This window comes from Oxyura jamaicensis, chromosome 1, assembly GCF_011077185.1.
Source record: "Oxyura jamaicensis isolate SHBP4307 breed ruddy duck chromosome 1, BPBGC_Ojam_1.0, whole genome shotgun sequence".
In the NCBI taxonomy this organism is placed as follows: Eukaryota; Metazoa; Chordata; class Aves; order Anseriformes; family Anatidae; genus Oxyura; species Oxyura jamaicensis.
This window is the reverse complement of record NC_048893.1, coordinates 43,579,943-43,599,499: the sequence shown is the minus strand read 5'-3', so window position 1 is coordinate 43,599,499 and position 19,557 is coordinate 43,579,943. Positions and strand designations below refer to the sequence as shown.

The 19,557-nt window shown below is 45.6% G+C and overlaps 2 protein-coding genes across 2 annotated transcripts; both read left to right on the top strand.

Moving 5' to 3' along the window:
• Nucleotides 1-2,636: 2,636 nt before the first annotated feature.
• MGP (matrix Gla protein) lies at nucleotides 2,637-8,802 on the top strand. Its single transcript, XM_035311239.1, has 5 exons — nucleotides 2,637-2,789; nucleotides 5,233-5,383; nucleotides 6,319-6,354; nucleotides 7,495-7,570; nucleotides 8,427-8,802. The coding sequence occupies exons 2-5, from the start codon at nucleotides 5,323-5,325 to the stop codon at nucleotides 8,563-8,565; spliced, it is 312 nt and encodes a 103-aa protein (XP_035167130.1). The 5' UTR covers nucleotides 2,637-2,789; nucleotides 5,233-5,322; the 3' UTR covers nucleotides 8,566-8,802.
• Nucleotides 8,803-12,490: 3,688 nt separating this feature from the next.
• LOC118172175 (osteocalcin-like) lies at nucleotides 12,491-19,461 on the top strand. The gene is made up of 4 exons (XM_035335939.1): nucleotides 12,491-13,004; nucleotides 14,863-14,898; nucleotides 16,899-16,968; nucleotides 18,382-19,461. The coding sequence occupies exons 1-4, from the start codon at nucleotides 12,938-12,940 to the stop codon at nucleotides 18,509-18,511; spliced, it is 303 nt and encodes a 100-aa protein (XP_035191830.1). The 5' UTR covers nucleotides 12,491-12,937; the 3' UTR covers nucleotides 18,512-19,461.
• Nucleotides 19,462-19,557: the final 96 nt, after the last annotated feature.

The window sequence follows — 19,557 nt, the reverse complement described above, 5'->3', positions numbered from 1 at the left end:
GGGCAACCTGGATTTGGAAATCTCTGCCATGGAGCCATGGAGCTGATGGGGTTTATTCCCTTGCTGTGGTCAGTGCTCAGTGAGTGATTCTGATGAAACCTTCCTAGATGTATAAAAGCTGGACACTCAGAGTGCTGGGCACTTGTGAGGGGTGATTTGCAGTCACCCCCAAAATGACAGATCTTTTTTGCCATCACCTGTGGGAGTCATTGAGCATCTCCATGTTGACCACAAGACTTTTACAGCAGGAAAATAGACTGGCAATTAGGTTTTATTTCCAGTACACCCCTAGGGGTTGTTTCAGAATCCACAGTTATCATGGTTAGGAAACGTCCCATTTCAAGCCTCTATGTCTTCAGGGACATAAACAATACCCATGTGTTTTAGTTCAAGTACCATCCCTTGGCTTTAATAATTCTACCTCCCTAGTGCTTATCACAACACATTCATAGACAGCAAATTATATCCCTTCATTAGCTCAATGAGCCTCGTTTTTCACCATTCACATTTATTTCCATGGGAGTTCTTCCCTGAACACAAGTGACCTGGGCCATACAGAGGACTCCTGCTGAGGTCTCATTGGTATCCTAATCAAGTGGTACTAACAGTTGCCCATCTCTGCTGGTAGATTCTCAGCAGACATTTCAGAATCACCGTTCTGTAATCACTTTCTGACTGTTGGTTCATAGTCTTTTTTTTTTTTTTTTCCTGATTTTTTTCCAGTTTATGAGCTCTTAGTTTGCAGCAGGATTTTCTTTCTGCTAATCCCCTTGGAAGACCTTGCATTTGCACTATAGCATGTTACCCTGTTTATGTTACTCCAGCTTTCAAGACCATCTTTTTCCTCCTGTAGGACCTCTCAGCCATACCTTTCACTGATGTTGCTTTGTTGCTTTGTGTTATCAAAAAACATCCTTGAGAAAATATTCCTTTTCTGAGCCAATCATTAATGGAAGTATTTAATTAAGCTAATTCCAAGAAGAATCCCAATGGTAATTTCTCAACATTTCTCTTTTCCACTGCTCAAACTTCTGTCTCATTTGTCTGCTTCCTTGCCATCTTACACTTTTGGCTTCAACATCCATTTCCTCCAATTTAACTAAAAATTTTCCAGATGGCACTGTGGCCAAAGTTTTCCTGATACCAAGATAGATGGGAACAAACAGATCTTCTGTGTCCTGATTTCTCTCAGGGTTCTGCAAAACACAGGGCCAAATATTCAGCTGTGCCTGGAAGGTGGTAGAAGAGGGGGCAAGAAATGTTCTGCTCTTTACACTGCTTTTCAAAGGTGACTCATGATAATGCCCCCTACACACTGAAGACTTCTGGGGAACATTTTACTCCTGCACCCCTGTCCTCAGAGGAATGACATAAGTAAAGAGAGCTCTGCCATGTCAGAGATCAGGGCAGAGCTTTCGTCCCTGGAAGTGTATGTGCACTGAACCCAATATGTAATAACCAGACCCAACACTGGTTACAAGGACTATGTATTGACCGTCCCTAAAATTCCAGCTCCCCAGCTCCCCATCTCCACAAGCTGTCTCTGAAAATAATGGTGTGACTCAAATCCAGACATTTCCATGTTGTTTTTCTCAGGCTCTGAGAGCCAAGAGCTGCTTGTGCAAGGACACATGTGATGTGGTACCTTCGAGCCACTGGTAGGTCTGAACTTTCCCCAGTCAAAATCATCAAGCAATGTACAAGCTAAAGATCCCACGCAAGACAAGAGCCTTTGGGAACCAGGTAAAAGTACATCGATCAAGGATGCATCTGCTAACTGTGAGGTGACAAAGTATCCTAAAAAAGTGCAGCAAACCCACCTCTGTCCCAGACAATTGGTGGTAACTCCACAGTTATGCTGCCATTTTCATTTTGCAACCGAAATGCTAAGTCAGGTCACACTTGATCTTTCCCTGAGCCAAGCCAGCCACAGCCACCAGCTGTTTGGTTAGTGAATAGATGTGATGGGTTTTCTTTGTTAACCTCATGACTGCTGATTCTGCAGCTGCTCATCTCCTCCATCTCAGGTCTCCTGTGCTTAGTCCCTCATGTTGTGCCTTCCCTTACTTAGGGACCAGATCTGCCAGCACCCCCACTGGGCATACCAGGGGTTGATCTTGGCTGAGCAAGAGACCACTGCCCTAGTGAGATGTGTGTGTGTGCTCCTGGCCTGGGTACCTCAGGCACAGTCAGAGCCAGGAGCCCAGGAACCCAATAGCCCACCAAGCTGGGCATGTCCCAGGTTGTCCAGCGGGCTGTCCAGCACTGCTGTGGGTCTGGAAGAGGGGGCATCAGGCAGTCGCAAAAGGAACATGAAAGGAGACAGGCAAGGGCCTCCTGGGCTTGTGCTCCCCACGGAAGAGCAGGTGGCCTGGCCGTCAGTGTAGCTCTGAGCGGATGGGTGGATGGGGGCAGAAGATGGGAGGCATCAGGCTGCACAGGGAAAGACCAAGCTTGTCCTTGGACCTCTGCCCACTCACTGCTCCCAGGCACAGAAGAGCAGCCTGGTTGTGGCTGTGCCCCACTAGCCCTTGGTGCCTGTTCTGTCTCTCTACTCTTCCCCCTTGGCTCAGTTCCTTGAGGTTTTTGTTTCCTGGCTGTGGGCAGAAGGTGTTTTTGACTGAGAAGGTGGAAGCTTGGGGGTGGATCGGGAGTGGGAGACAGAAGAGGGGAGGAGTCATTCATCAATGCTAATAAATAAAAGGTCCCTCTCCTTCAGTACAGGGTCCAGGACGCTGGGAGAGCTGCCCCCTCAGACGAGCTACGGGCTGGCCAGGAAGGACGGCTTAGTGAGTATGCAGGGACTGCCTTACTTTTCCTGGATGGCTGCTCATTATTAATGCCTTGCTGGTGCTTCACAGCTGCAAAATGTTAGGAGTGATTGCTGTGGCGTCTGTAACATCTTGGTTCTCCGCTCCAGCAGGAGACAGGCCAGAGGGCTGCTTTTCTGATCTTGCTTTTTTGGGGGGGACTGTGGAAATCTCCCTGGCTTTTTCAGGCAGTTTATCTTACATCCTCTTTCTGTATTTCCAGCCAGTGGATGCTTCTAGAAAGCAGGAGGATTTAGCTCCCTGTACTTTGTGGTCTGTTACCTCTGGGGCAGCATGCTGATGCTGGGGAGGAGAGATGTGTGCTGAAGAATCCAGAGCGCAGGGGAAGTCAAGAGGCAATGTTTCTGTGCAAGGGAATGTGTTCTTTGAAGTCAGTTTGTTGATATAGAGCTATGTAGTCAGCAAGTTCTTTCATCTCTTGGAAAATGCATTGCTTCTGTAGGGAAAAGTGAAATGTTTGGGTTAAAGTGGTGCTTGTGGCCTTTCTGCTGTGGTGATGGCAGGGGATGCCCCAGGCGTACTGGGATCAGTGAGTTTCTGAAATGGGAGTGGTCTTCCAGTGAGAAGGCTCTGCCCGGATAGGTAAATAAAGAGGGTTTGGCTGGAAAGTCTGCCGGAGTTTCCCACTTTGCAGCCTCGCCTTCATTCCACAGCATTCCCAGCGTCTTCCTCCCTTTGCCTCACTGCTTTCCCGCTGGGCTCTCTCCCTCAAACCTCCCTTTCTTGGCAGTTCTGATGAGCTGTCACAGTGTACAAAACATTCAGGAAACCTATAAAATCCACATTCAACACCAACTCCAAAATCCTGGACTCCAAGGAATGAAAACAATCCCGGAGCAGAGAATTCACTTGAAGAGACCAGAGTGGGACAGGGCACAGAGGGAGAGTAGAAAAGTCATAGTTCTCCTGACCCTGTGACTAGAGCAACACTTTTTTTTTCTTCTTCTTCTTCTTCTTTTTTTTTTTTTTTTTTTTTTTTTTTGGTCAGTGCACAACCTAGTTTGCCTCCTGTTCAGTGCTTAGCATCCTTAGGCTAAGCACTGAACAGGCAGGATGTGGATGGTATGGGGGACATTGATGGTGAGGGACTGAGCTGCTCTCTGTGTGGTGGGATAATGGGGAAGAAAAACTATTATTTCTGTTTGGCCTGAAGCTGAAGGCCCTACTCAACTCATCTCCCAGAGAGCACAGGCTTCAGGCAGAGAGCATGACTTTGGCATTGAAAAGGCAAAGGTAATCTTGTTCCACTGAAGTTTCACTCCCTACTGGGGAAGTGTTAGGCTCTGGCTGACTGTCCCTGTAGTTTTTAGCTGTGCCACCTGCAGCATGGCTCCCCACACTGGCCTCTGCAGGTGACGGCAGTGGCACCACCCCACTGGCTTGGTAGGAATAGCCTGCTGGAGTCTGCACCCAGTCAGAGAGAAGCCCTGATGTGTGCATGTGGGTAGGGATCCGCAGGCTGGTGAGTGCATGGCCTGTGTACACCTGGGCAAAACAGGTGGTCACTGCAGTGCATGGCTCACACATAGCAATGGTTACTGTGCCCTGGGCTTGCCTTCAGGCAGTTTGCATGGTCCCAGCCCCACTGCTGCCATGGGGAGTGATGGCAGGCACTGGTTATCCCCCTCCCTGCCTCGGCTCTGGCAAACTGCTCCCCTTTGCTTTTCACCTTTTCACATGGTCTCCCCTGCCTTCAGGAAGATGTCCCTTGGCAGAGGAGCAGTGTAGGGGCAGGAGCACAGTGAGGACCTGCACAGATAGAGTTATGGGGTGCTGCTGCTGTGGTCTCAATGCAAAGCTCATGATCCCCCCAGCAGAAGGGATCCTTCTGTGTTGCTGCTTGTCACTCCTGGAGCAGGAAAGCAGGAGGTGGGAAGGGGCTTGGATTCCTGCTCTGGCAGCTGGCAGGCTGGGAGGGCAGCGGGGGCCAGCTGGAGGAAGGGGGGCTGAGTGGGGAGGAAGTGTCTGAAGCCCTGTTCTCCATGTCTCCACCAGCAGAGCTGACGGAACAGTCTGGGCTGTGTTTCCAGACAGAGGATGGCGAGGGCAGAGAGGGCAGATCAGAGGAAAAATTAGAAAGGCAAACATGTACATCTGGGATCAGCACACGCCTCTCCCTGCAGGCCCCCGGCAGCCCCTGGAACGCCTTCTACTTGCACGGGCCAGTTTTCTGAGTGCAAGGAACATGCTTGTCCGTGAACTGTGCCCCCCACCCTGAACTGAGAGAGGAAAGGGGCATGCCCCCTCCTTCTCAAAATCTGATTCAGTCTGCTAATAGAGGATGTTCTGTAATAGCTCCATAATGAGTGTGTACCAGCCAGCCATCGCCTTCCCCAGGTTCTTTCGTGGGCCCCCTTCTGGCTCTGTTTTCATAATAAACATTCCACTGCTAATTTTGCAGGCAGCCCAGGATCTCTGGCTGCCCTCTGTGGGAAGAGAGCGAGACACAGCAAGGAAGACGGAGTGAGAGAGCCCTCCCTGCACTTGCACAATGCGAACTCTCATCATTCTTATGCTCCTGGCTGCCTTGGTCATGGCAGCTACTTGCTATGGTAGGTGATCATTTTTACTGGGTAGAGCGACAGCTCTAAAGTTGCAGACATCTCTGGATCTGTTTGGAATTTTTTATTCACCTTTTGTTTTTTCTTTCCCTTTAACTCTGCTTTCCTGCCCTCGTGTCAGCCATGCTCTAGAGTACCCAGCTCCAGTCACTGGTTTGCAGTCCAGGATGCTTCAGCCCCTTCCTCTCTGCACCTGCTCACACTGCAGATTGCTCCTCTTCCTGCTCCTCTGTTGTCTGGATCACTATAACAGGACTTGGAAGAGACTATATCACTTTTTCTATGGTCATTCTAACTTATGGTTATCTTACAGGATGGCTGGGGGACACAGCTGATCACCAGAACAACTAAGCAGGCTGAGCCGTGCAGGGCTGCATAGGAGGTGCTTGAGCTGTGACAGTCCCACAGGCTATTTTGCCAAGCACAATTGCTAGCCTATTGCACGCCAAGTCAAGGCTTCCTTGTTAATGGGGAGATCTCCCTTTCCCCTTTTGTAATATCAGCACCTTCCTCCTGTCAGGCATACCGATGGAGTTAAAATGCTATTTTATGCAAGAGTCAAGCACAATTCCCTGTGCTAATCCATTCCCTAAGCACACACGCAGGCTTTGAGGTTAAGCAACACTGTAGTGTCAAGAACATGAAGGAAAGAAATATGCTTGAGAATAACACACTGGAAGACCAAGTGGAACCCTTGAAGTCCTGGCTTGGACACAAGGTAGCTCCATCCTAACCTCTTGAACATGGTAAACTCATAAATGCTACGTGACACTACTGAACCCTTTCTTTTCCTCTTAAACAGGTGCCTTAAAATCTGGTTTCTCTGATTTGTGTGTGCGTGTTCTACTGATCTGTGGTGTGTGAGACACTGCAAATCCTATGAATACAGTGTCTTACTCCTTTTTCCTTTTTCTTTCTTTCCCCAGAGTCCCACGAGAGCATGGAATCCCATGAGTATCTCAGTAAGAGACTGCTTTACTATTTTTTTTTTTTTTTTTAAATTCAAAGTGTGCTGCAGACATCTCCAAGACCATATCCTTGTGCTTTACTATGGGGATTAAATAGGCAGAACCACTCAGCTCAGGGAAATTGAATTTATTGGATGTCAGAGTTTCAGGATGAATAAGAAGAGAGTTAAAAAAGACTTCACATGTTTGGGCACAAGTACATACCACTGTGCTTTGCAAAGAATATAATAAGACTTGGAAAACAAAGAGTAATGAACTTGGATCCCTGCTGCATGCACCTAAAACAGGTACTAGAAAAGGGCATCGCTCAAAGAGCTCTGGGAGGAGTGTGGAAAGAGCCAGTGACACTGGCTGTCCTTACCCAAAGACAGGGAGAACTGAACTCTCATCACCTTGGGAGAAGCAGGTGGGTGTGTGGGCAGGAGGCATCTTTGTTCTGGATGAGAGCTGGTGTCACAGAAGCAGCAGGAGAGGGTGGAGGGCATCTCTTAGGAACAAGCAATAACCTGGAGAGGTTAGAGAACAATTGGATCAAAGCTAAAAAGATGCGAGACCGTCTGGGAGAAGGACTTCACAGAGCAGCGAGTCAGAAGCACAAAGGCACAAGTGGGAGCCAGTGACAAAGACATCCCCAGACTCCTCAGTTCTGCAGTCAACTGTGTTGCTTCTCAGAAAGGACAGAAGGGACCTTCAGATGCTTCAGTTCAAAATTTCCGCACAGACCTTTTCTACTGCCTAACCGTGGAGGCAGATAAACCTGTTCAAGCCCTTCCCGTTCCCACTTGTAGCTTCACAATCCTGCTGATTTTACTGAGTGTGCCCAGACCTCCTGCGGTCTGCACAGCTTGGCACCCACCTCTTGGCCAAGCTCCAGTCAGGGGGGCTGCAGCACCAGGCTCACAGTAGCTTTCCCTTGGGCAGCCTGAGCTTCCATACAGGCTTCACAAGCCATAGGGAGAGCCAGCAGGGTGGATGGTGGGGAGTATTAAAGGGTCCTGAGTTTCACTGTGAGGGGAGGGCAGAGAAGGAGGCTGTCACTGGTGTGGGAGATGGGCTTTGTGGAAATAATGTCTCACGAAAAGTGTTTATGTACTCTGAAAACAAACAAACAAACAAAAAACCTTGTCTTCTCAGATCCCTTCATCAACAGGCGAAGGGCCAACGGCTTCATGCAAACTGACATGAGACTAGAAGCTATCGCTCAGGAGAGGTATGTTGTGGCCTCAGGGCACTGAGGGTGGGTGTGGGGAGAGGTTTATCCTTGCCAAGCACAGGCTGGTAGCAGGGGAAGAAGCCCTGGTGACTTCTGAGAAGCCTCAGCCCCTCTCTCAGCTTGAGGTGCCAGTGAAGTCCCCAGCCCTGGGAGAAGTCAGAGCTCAGAAAGTAGAGAGCGGGTCCTTGTGTTTGAGGACATGCCTGGTGCTGGGAGGGCTCTGCTTAATTCATCTGAAGGAAGCAGCAACAAAATCAGTGTGGAATATCCAGAAAGTTCAATGTGAGATCTTGTTCCAGTCTTCAGGTCTCACGCAGGATTTGCATGACCTTTTCTAAATAACAAGGCCTTCTGTGGACCTCCTTTCCTCATAAGACAGATGGAGGCAGTTTTATGTCTCATGCAGGGCTTGTGAAAATAAAGGCTGAGGCACAGAAATCCTCTCCTAGAGAGGCACTGAGGCAAACCCTCTCAGCAGCACCCTATTGTCCCCTTTGCAAGATGCTTCAGCTCTGTTCCATGTGTGGGTGTAGGGAATAGCGAAATAGCTGGAGGGAGAAGGCTGGAAGCCTCTTCCTTCAGCACCAGGCTGAGGCAGGAGCCAAACGCTCTCCTCACCACCATACTTAGCCCTGAAGTAAAATGTTACCCAGAGAGGCAAAACACTCCTTCTGTACTCACATCGGTCACCTGGGTATGGTGAATACAGATGCTGGTATGCCATGGTCTTGGTAGCTTGATGGGGGCTGGGGTTGGGCCCTTAATGCTGCTGGGGTGTTGTGGGGGGAAAAAAGGGCTGTAGACAGATATTTAAGATGACAGCACTTACCCCTCATCTATCCTACTTCTGCAGGATCAGGGAACGTAATAAGGCACCCCAGGAGCATCAGAGGGAGATCTGCGAAGACTACTACCCCTGCGAACTGTATGCTTCTCGCCATGGCTATGCTGCTGCTTACAGGCATTATTACGGGAGGAGGAGGACTAAGTAAAGGATGACGTGTCCCCACCCTGGGGCCTGGAGCCCAGGGTATCCTCCCAGAAAAAGATATAGCTCTGAAACATATTCAGTTGCTTGTGTCCCTGTATGTTATCCTGCCTGCTGCTTCTCTCCCGTATAGCCATGGATTCCTACACGGTGTCGATTAGCGCTGAGCTGACATAGCAGAGATCAGAGAGAGTTCAGGATGTGGGTGGTTACTGCACAATAAATTGCTCCTTTGATACTATCTTCTCATGAGTCACAGTATTTTGGGGGGTAATTTTTCATGAAGAAGCTGAGTTTCTTTATCACAGAATCTGGTGCAGATTATGGAAACAAGTCACCACCACATGATCACATGAGGTTTGAAATGATCTACTGTGGTTTTGCTCCAGAGTCTAAGATCGAGATGCACTTTTTGAAAACGAAATATACACCATCTTTTCTCAGTTGGGTAAACAAAATTCAGAAGGTGTCTGTTTAATCTTAAAGGAAAAGTTCAGATGAGAGCTAGTGACAGAAAAAGCCTGTAAATGACATCTTTCCAGCTATCCCTTGGCTCTGGTGTTTGGTGCTCCCATAGCATGGTCCAGACTTAATTCATATTTCTGTTAGGAGTGCTGTTTTATCCCCTTACTTCCACTTAGAATCATTCCAGACAACTTTAGCATTAACCTTCAATTTGAAATATATGAATATTATTTTTATTTCTTCAGCTAAAACCAAGATTGCAGGCAAATATTCCCCTTGGCTCAGCACCTTGTTCTTGTTGAGTTAGAAAGTCAGCTTGAGGCAAACATATCCCCTTGTATACTCTTTCTGTCTCCTCTTGTGTCATTCTGAACCCAGGAGGCAGAGGAGATCTGAGAGCCAAAGCATCAGCAAGTGACAAAACAGGGACTTGTATCTGAGGAGAGATGGATCAAGTATTCTACCACATGGCTAGGAGACCGTGTGATGGCTGCAGCCCCACAGGAGGAAGGGCTGGTGGTGGTAAGGGGTTGAAGAGAGGTAGTAGGGCTCCTCTTGGTAGCGCTGGGTTTGCCACTCTGTCTGTCACCCTACTGGCACCAGGGACGACAGCCTGACCCTATGGCTCTCACTCCTCCGCTCTACTCCCTTTGCGTCTGAGGCAGAAGGATGCAGCCACAGCTCTTTGAACACCCATCGGTGTGGGTAGTTTAGGAGACATAAATCTTCTCTCTCAGCTTGGCACAGCTTGTTTCAGTATGCACATCTCCAGCTTTCCTCAGGGACCTGCAAATTAGAGAAGTGGGAAAGATTCATGGCACACTATCAAAGGCAATGAGATATAAAGTATCAAACTGTTGACTATTCTATGAAATTAAGTCTAGAGCCAAATCTACCTTCCACATTAGAAACATGCGTCTTTTCAGAAATACACTTCAAGGCTTTGCCAGCTTAGCAGATGAACTGCTGGAAAGAAAACAGATTTATTTATTGAAAACACTTCTGATAGGAAACTCCACCCTTAAAGTTGCTTAAGTTTTGTCCAAAGGAAAAAGTGAGAGAGAAATGAGCATAGGAAAAAAAAAAAAAAAGCTGTATAGATTAGGTATGTTTGCACCCTCACTTGTTCTGCATGTTCCCAAGTAGGTGAAGCTTATGAACACCAACCAAAGCAAAGCTTTCATACCCTAAAAGTCAACAAGTCTGCAGTGTCTGGGTTGGACTTGACACTGTGACACCACCAAAACAGAAGGAGCAGCGCTAGTGCTGTCTGGGTCTGTGTCCAGAAATATCTGACAATTTCAACCTTTGGTTTACCAGGATAAATAATGAATAATAGCAGAGGTTTCAGAGGGATTTTGTTAATGTAAGCAATAACCAAACATGTTTAAGAGACTACATGATGCTTAAAAAGCTTGGGAAAAGTTGGAAAGAGAAATAAGGCTGTTTGGATTATTAGAATTCTGTATTTACATTCTTTCATGCTCTCTTGTGGAAGCATGGCTTTCTTAGAATACCCATTACTTTAAGATATTTATTTATTTATAGAATGTTTCTTTTTAAAACACTTGTGCTGGATGTTGCTAGTATATGCATTCAATCTCTCCTGCACCACAGAAAAGCTAAGCATTTGTTTTTTTAACTTGAAATTTGTCTAATTTCTATGTAAGCCAAAAGACAGTGTTTCTAAGGATTGGCTGAATCCCCAGTGGTTGTGACTGCCCTTGAGAGCCTTTAATTCTGTAACTCTTGGATGTCTCCCCTGTGTGGGGGTCGAGGTGGACTGGATGTGAGGTGGAGGAAGATGTTATCCATGTGCTGTGTGTGGGACATAGTTTGGGGAGCTTGGCTGCTGGCTTTGGGGAATATGGGGTTACTGGTAGACAGTCTGTAGAAGAGGATCACATGGTGTGGAGCAAGAGGAGTTGAGTTATATTTTGTGTGAACAAAAGCACTGTCCATCATCTGACTCAATAAATGTCATAAAACAGTACATTTGGTGATGAAGCTGAAATGGCTGTCACCATATCTGAGGATATAACCAAGGATTTAATTTAACCTTTAAGGCAGAGTTACAATACTCACTGAAATGAATAGGGCCTGTATAATTCTTATAAACTGGAAAAAAAAAAAAAAAAAAAAAAAAGCCCTACAACTTGAGCTTATTTCAGTTACATGTTTGATTGGTTGGTTGGTTTGTTACCGGTGCTAGGAGCAGTGTGGGCTCTGGGTGCTCCTCACTGATGCTTCCATGGACAGAGATAGCAGCGATGATTCCATGCATGTGGGGCTTTGCAGACACCATCGCTGCTAAGGGAGCATGTTGAGATGAGCTGTCAGGGGCACGGTTCTTCCTTTGGACCTTAATGTACCAAGTACATTGGGTCTTTTGATATACCAAGCAACCACAGCCACCCAAGTCCTGAAAAATAAAACAGCCCTGGAGTCTCAAGACTTATTTGATTTTGAGACAAGAGAGGCTAGACTCATAGCCTCCAAACTGGGAAGATTTCCAGGGAGAAAAAAAGAAAGACACCCCCCTACTTCCCCAGGCTAGCTTCCAAAGATCCCAGTAATGTAAACATCTCAGCTCTCTGGAGTGGTTTCTTGAAACTGTCTGAAGCAAAACCTACTGTATGGTTGCCCTATGCAAACCATTTTATGAATGTCTTTTCCTTTAGGGAAATGTGTCAGGGTGGGATGAGGGAAAAGAGTCACCATTAGGTTGTTCCATTTAATTTTCCACATGGGAAAGTCCCATGCACCACATGAAAGCAACTGCTCCACTTCAGGCTGTCCTGGTCTGTCCCCTGGCTTTCCTGCGAGAAGCTGAATGAATTCCATATTTATAATAAAACTGATTTTTTATCCAGTTGTTTTTATTCAACAGACCCATTCAAAACCTCAGATAAAATATTCTGGAAATGCCATGAGTCCTGAGATGGATGTCAAACAGCTGTGTGGAGAACAGTCAGACTTGTTAGTGTCATGATAAGCACCGCCCTTGGCCAAGGGAAAGTTGAGCAGCTTGCTCCTGTTTATCTCTTAAACAAAGTTTGTGGATTCAGGTCCTCAAGCTCGGTATGAGAGGCTGCTGAAGGAAGGAGTACTATGGTGGCAGCACAGCCCTGTTTTGGCGGCAGACAGAATCTTGAAGGCTACAGTGCCTGGAGTAAAACTTTTTTGCTTGATTATTTGTAAAATGAATATTAAAGCTAACTCCTCTGAACATGATAATGAGCTCAATAAAGTACATGATAAATATTTATGACTATAGTACTGGACCCAAATTGTGATAAATGTCACTCCAGGGAGAAAACCATTTAAGCTTAGGATATTAAATGGGAGTTAGTTTTAGGAAAAAGAGTTAGGAAAAAAGAAGAGTGGGTGGGCTGGTGTGGGAGAGAATAAATTGGAGACCTGGAAGAGGTAGCTGATGGGCCATGCTCCTTTCTCCTCCACCAAGACAAGAACACCTTCTTGGTAAGTTCTTCACATTTTGGTGAGAAGTACCCAGGACAACCTTTTGCTAGCACTGTTATCATATATTAGCGCTATTGCACTCCGTGTGTTTATCAACAGCAATGCCAAATCTGTTATATCTCTCACCTTATTAAATATGTTCAACTTTGTGAAACTGTCTCAGTGAACGTCCTCAACGAGGCTCTGAAACAGGCAAATGTTTGGCTCTGATAAGTCCCCTTTAATGTGACAGGCTGCCAGGACCTGATGTCTCTTGGCCCAAAGGACGGGCTTTGTTTTGGAGCTCAGACACAGGAATGCAAGCCAGAGCCCTGATCTCTCCAGGCAATCACAGGATATAAAGTGCTGCCTGAAAGCAAGCTCCAGAGAGCCACGGTAACCTCCAGGAACGCTCTGAGTGTAGGAAGAGTAGCACAGCCAAAGACGACATGAGGAGTCTGCTGGCACTGCTCGTCTTGACTCTGACCCTGGCAACGCTGTGCTGCTGTGAGAAAGGTAAGGGGACTCCTTCCCTAGGAAAGCTGCTGGAGCTGCAGCCCCCAGGGAGCCTCCCTCCACCCTTGGAGAAACTCAAGGTTTCGGGGGGAGTCAGCGCCGCGGGTCATTGCACAACATCAGGTCTCTGAGGGGCTGCACCGCAGCTGTAAATTAAAAACAGGGGTTGGGGGTAGGCAGCTTTATCTCCTACTGAGCACTTTCTTCCACTGGTCAAAAAAAAAATAGGATTGCACCATTGCATTGCAGCAGGGAATTCCAACCAGTTTAACATGTTGAAGCATTTAGGTGACCTGGCAAAGGTAGGCTGGATGCTCAGGTCTGAGTCACTGGGTAACCCAGCCCTGGGGTGAGCTGCAGGCAAGAGTTTTATACCTGCCAGCACTGGGGTGCTGTAGGATCATGGAGATAGGCACCAAGTCAAGTCTTCACCTGCAGAAGAATGCAGGATGTGGAGAACTCTGGAGAGGAAAAACCTTGTATTGATGGTTAGAAAAACTGGGGGCTGTCTCGCTGAATAAAAGCACATCACATTTGAAGGTGATTTAGCCATGGTGACTTTATGATCAAGAGAGAGTAATGCAGTGACAACTCTCTAGTTGAAGAGAGAGGGAAAGGACAAAAGATCAGAAACAGCAAGTGTTTTCTCCCTACAGCAGGAAAAGAGAAGCCAAGGAGGAAGGGGCCCTGTTTTTGCCTGTATTATCTCATCCAAAGTTAATTTTCATTAAGTCCCTGGCATCAGATACAACATGATTCAATACTGGCAAATATATTTAATGTATTTTATTTGATCTGTTTTCCCTCTGTCAGTCTCTTGTTCACTTTCTCACTCTTGAGTGTATCTCTGCTTTGTTTTTTGTTGCTTGTTTTTGTTTTTCCTAGTGGTTGTTATGTTCGAGATTGCTTAATAGCTTTGGAGGAACTTCTAATTTTTATTTTTATTTTTGAAATCTAAGGAATGTATACATTGCTTCAAAATAGAACTATGCACAACCCTTCTCACAAAGTCTTTGTTTAAGCACAGTTGTTATTTTTTGGTCTCCAGAGTCCTGTTTCTGCCCATAAGTATACTTATGCCAAGGACCTGGTGACTTGGGTGGAACTAACGCTGTTGAAGAAAAATATGGTTAAAGAGTGGAAGAAAAAAAAAATTGTGAAACAGTCCAGTGTGGGGAAGCCAAGATGAAGAGGAGACCTAACATTTCTCTTAGAGGACATGTTGCTTGGGTGTTTGCAGAGAGCATTAAGAATTAAGTTTAGAAATGAAAACAAAAATACATTGTGTAAATTTATTGTTGTTTGGGGGGGAGAGGGGGAAGAAGGGCGTTGGTGAGCCAGATACTCCAACCCTAGGCTGCAAAGCTGTGAGGGCAGAGTTTTTCTTAATTTTCAACCCTATTAACAACCCTATTATTTTCTTCCCTATTAACAGCTTATGCTTTCTCCCTAGAGTCAGGGATACCTTTCATTCAAAGAAAGAGGAGATGCTCAGCTATCTTCTGATTCTGTCCAAATCTGGGATTTTGCTTAAATGGTCCCTTAGCTCCAGCTGTCCCTGCTCTTAGCAAGGGTGGGAAGGAAGAAAAAGGAAGGCCTTCCTCCAGCATATGGTTATTGTGTCATTTGACTTTGTTTAGAGAAGTTGAATTTAAATGAATCCAGGCATAATGGGTGAATTTTGTGGTGGATAAATCTATCCCTGCATTCTGGATGTTGATAAAACTCTTTCTGGGAAGGACAGACCTTCTGGAAAAGGGGGAGCTGGATCCCTTCAATAGAAAGAGGGATTCAGGTAGAGAGTGGACCAAAAGAGCAGAAGTCACAAAGCAAACTCTTCTGTCTGTCTGTCTTACAGATCCTGAAGACCCCTCAGGACCTCCCAGTGCTGCCAGTGAGTATACTGTTGTGATGACACTTAGCTCCATTCCCCTGCATCCTCCTCCCTTCTCCCTTTGATGTGTTGAAGGGATGAACAAGAACCATGTTGCCTCCCTCTAGCTGCTCCCCTCTTGCTCCCTCAGCATCGCCACCCCTGAGGTGCAGGAGCACCTGCAGCAAATGGAGGGGCTGCATTTGAAGGCCATGGGGCAGGAGACACAAGGGAGGTCATCCTCCCTGTACTGGCAAGGCAGCATCGCTCTGGCTGTGCTAGAACCATTGCCTCTATCTCCACAACCCTTGAGGCAGGACATGAGCCCTGCAGGTTGTTAGTGGCATCTCCCCTCCATGAAACTGGGTGAAGTGGGTGCATTAACATGACTGGTCTCCCTGCTTCTCTGATCTGGCCTCAGAGACCCCTCCAAAGTGACTGCTGTGTCCCAAGCCTCTCAAGAGATCAGAACCTGTCCAAGGGTATCCAAGCACTGTTTTTTTTTTTTTTGTTTGTTTGTTTTTTTTGGGGATCTGCTGCTCAACCAGTCTAGCACATAGGATCACAGAGCAGGAAGGTTTTATACCTGAAAGCAAGTCACTTACTTGGCTGCTGCTGAGGGTTGCAGTCCCTCCTCTGTCAGGTTGCCTAGTACATGGAGATTTGCATATCTTAGGATGTTCACAGGTTTCATGGCGAGCTGATCCTGACAGAAATCTGCATGGAAAATCCCCCTTGATCTTCTCTGTCCCTCCTTTTTCACACCTTGAAGGATAACATTGCTGCTGGTGAGCATGAAAGCTGGTATTTCTCCAGTGAGCCAATAAAAACATCAATTGGGAAAGAGAGAAAAAAAAAGCACGCACAAAAAGAGTGTTCAGGGAAAGGTAGTGATTTCTGACAAGTCATTAATTGGCAGTTTCTGTGCAGTCAATATTTGGATCCTGACTAAACCCAGCTTGCTGGTGAGGTGACACGTCTCACCAGCTAAGCAGAGACAAACATCCCACAATGATGGAAGGGCACAAAACCCACTATCTCTTAGAAATTGCATTCCCTTGGTGACACTGATAGTTTCCCAGTTTCTCTGCTGAAACATGCTGGAGTTGCCAGTGTGCCAACATCCACGCACACCTCTGCTATTGTGGGCTCATCTCACAGGGAGAGGCTGTGCTGTGCTCAGTCCTGGCTGGGGACAGTGAGGTGGCTCTCGCTTCTGCTTGTGGGGTACTCCACAACCCTCCTTTGTTTGCACAGCCACAAATCCAAGGGAGCAAATAAGAAATTTGTGCTGACAAGGTGTGTTAGTAGAGACCAGGGATGAATGCTGACATGGCAAAAAGACCTCTCACGTTCTCCAGGTGCCTGAACACTGGGATGTGCACCTCCTGGGTATATTTCTCCCTGTGTAACATTTACTTTTGTTATTTCATCCCTTTCACTTTCCATGGAACTGTGCACATGTGAGCATCAGCAGTTTCATGTGCTGTTTGTAGCTTATGGCTGATTAGAGGTATTTCAAGGCCTGGTGCCTCCTGTCCCACATCACTCAGTCTGAGGCAGGTTATAGAAAGCAAGCCAAGACTGAAGTTAGCTGGACTAGGGAGACAGGGTGTCATTCCCTTCATTTTCTCCTTATTCATATCTTATTCTGTCATGACTTTGCCTTCTGTACATTTGCTGTGGACTCATATAAAAGTTGGGCCAGATGATCTTAGAGATCTTTTCCAACCTAAATAATTGTATGATTCTATGATATCATACTACATGGTAAGGGAATGAAGTTTGACAGAAGAGCCCTTGTTCCATGTAGACAGGCAGGCTGGGGTGAGGAGTGAGCCCACTTGTCAGTCTTGGAGTGGACAGTGGGGTGGGGAGTGATGAATGGGCAGGTAGGATTGGCTGCAGAAGTTATCTCCTTACGAAGAAATAAAACAGTCAATTTTCTGAGTGTAGACTGATCTCTGATTTCTATAGTCAATGGTCCTGCATCTCTAACCTGCTGTGTTCTCTCCTGGTAGGCATCAAGATTAAAAAGGAAGTTGCCAATGCCTTTGTGAAGAGGCAGAAGAGATCTGACTTTTACGAACGGTAACGATGCACGAGTCAGGCTGAGAGCTGGACTCTGGACATGTTCTGAAGAAGGGGTGGGAAGGAGGGGGGCCATGGCAAAGCATTCATCATTTGCTGCACATCTACACGTCATGTGTAGAAACAAAAAGGTATTAAGAGACCGACACTGATAGATAAATGGTTCTATTTTTTTTTTTTTTAACTTTCTTTTTTTTTTTTTTTTTTTTTTTTTTCATAAATATCCTATTGGTAGCTCATAGCTGGACTTTGTTATTCCTTCCCATGGCAGACAGTACTAGCTTTCTGGGCTAGCCATGGGGACAGCAGGGGTACAAGTTAGAAGCTGCTTAAACCTACAGGGACATTAGATCCAAATTCCAGGATAATGAGCATCACAGAGTCCTGGTCACTGCCTCTACCTCCATACAAAGGAAGCACAGCTCTGTTGTAGTGATGAAACTAAATCTGAAGCCGTAGGTCATATCTACATTTGTGCAGAAATTCTAGGCACAAAGATTTGGATAAATCCTGGATATAAACATTTGGAGAAATTTGAGCTCATGCAAGAATATTCTTCACATATTTCCTAGAAGTTGTTAAGCCACTGTCTTATGTAGGCTCGTGTCAAAAAGAATTATTATTTGATCTGTCTTGGACTGGAAGGATGATGTAGTTTTAGATTATAGACAACTGGCAGGTCCCATCTGTAGAGAAGAGGATCAATGTATGGTAGCAGGGGAACTGACTGATGTTGAAACCTGGAGTGATTAAAAAGAAGAAGAAATTCAGAAGTAGCAACTCTACTGACTACACTGACTGCCCCCTTACAGGTGGGTCATCGTAAAAGTAGCTTCTGCTACAAGAAACTACTGTGTACTTGAGACTAAAAGATTTGGGCTTGCTCAGCATGGCAGAACAAAAACTGTGAGGGGAAAGGGTTGCTGTCTACAATAGAAGTGAAGATGATGAGGGAAAACTGCTTAAACTAAGGGAAGAGAGTATCTAGTGGGAAAATGAGCAGGGCACAAATAAAGGTAAAAAAGAAATAATAAAATAAATTAATTATAAAATAAATAATAAATTTGTTTTTTTTTTTTTTTTTTTTTTTTTAAAAAAAAAAAAAAAAAGGATTGCCAGATAGCTGGGGAATGAGGTTGGGGCCAAAACCAAAACCAAAACCAAAATTCCCCACACTGCTTCTATGGTCTCATTTCCTGATAAAACTTCAAGAGCAGTTGCTTTAAGATGGGTTCAACTCCAGCTTTCCTCTGCATTTGTCAAGGAGGTCTATCCCCATGTAAGTAGGTATCTAACTCAACATGAGAAGTACCCTGGGGAATCACTCTTCTCATGCTGGTATTGGGCTATGAAACCTCTCCAACTCTATTAACTGAATCTGCAGAACAGCATCTTTCTCTTTGTCCACTCCAGGTACTTTATGCATTACAAAACCCCAATGGAGCAGATGCACGAGCGTTGTGAAAGCTACCCTCCTTGTGATTATCTGTCTGACCAAATAGGATTTTTCATGGCCTACAACCGTTTCTTTGGGAGATACTAAGGATGGGATGATCACTGTTCATCTGGCTTAGAACCACTCTGAACCTGTCAGCAGAAAGGTTGTGGGTGGGAAGGAGGGAAGATAGAAAAAACAAGGCAATAGTTATCCCAGTTCTCTAGATTGCATTAGCTTTCTTGCTTTCATCAAAAATGTTTCTATTCAGTTGTTTTCTTTCATGGTATTTTCACTGTTACCAGAAATGGTTGAGAAGACTGTCTTACCTGTTTCCCTTGTAAATGCTATTACATAGCCAGAAATAGTGTCTCAGTACGCTCTTCTGATTATTCTGTCACAAAATCTGGCTGTATATCGTCAGTGTTTAAATCTGAAAAAGTGTGTTTGAGGAATCCTTTTAGATGAGCCCTTCCATTTGTATGCTACAATCGATGGCTGTGAAAAGTGAATTGGAAATCACTTCTTGTTTTTGCTACAATTGATTTCTGGTGAAACTGAATATACTCAAGCAGAAACAACAAATCTGTTCCTCTGATGCTTTAGCATTGATGCTTGAATCTAAATGTGTTAAAAGAGCTCTCAAAAGAAACAAATAAACAACAAAAAATAAACTTCATGAAATAAAAATAAAGCATTTCAATAGTGGATTGAAGTTGGCCCAACATTTTGTTTATTCAAGGCAGCTTGGCTCTTTCTCTGATGTATATACATATATAACATATACATGTGCATATATATATACTGTCTTCCCTCTGCACTACTTCATTCTGTCTTGTCTCCCTGTATGAATATTACATGTTAGCAACTTTCTGCACAGCCTCTCTTGACATGGTCTGTCATCTTGCATTCCCTGAGAGGTAGATGGCAGATCCCATCTCCAACAATAGGGACTGCTGAGCCACAAGAGACTAAGGGAGACCAAATCTCTCTGTTTCCACGTAAGCTGGTGCAGCCATTCCCAGCTTCCTATTGCAATAAATACTGCTTGCATAAAACAGGTTGGTGTGCTGCTTCTCTCTGTTCCTCTGTACAACCTATATCTGCAGTTAAAGAGATGTCCAGAAGATAAAGCCTGCTCTTGTTAGCCCTGA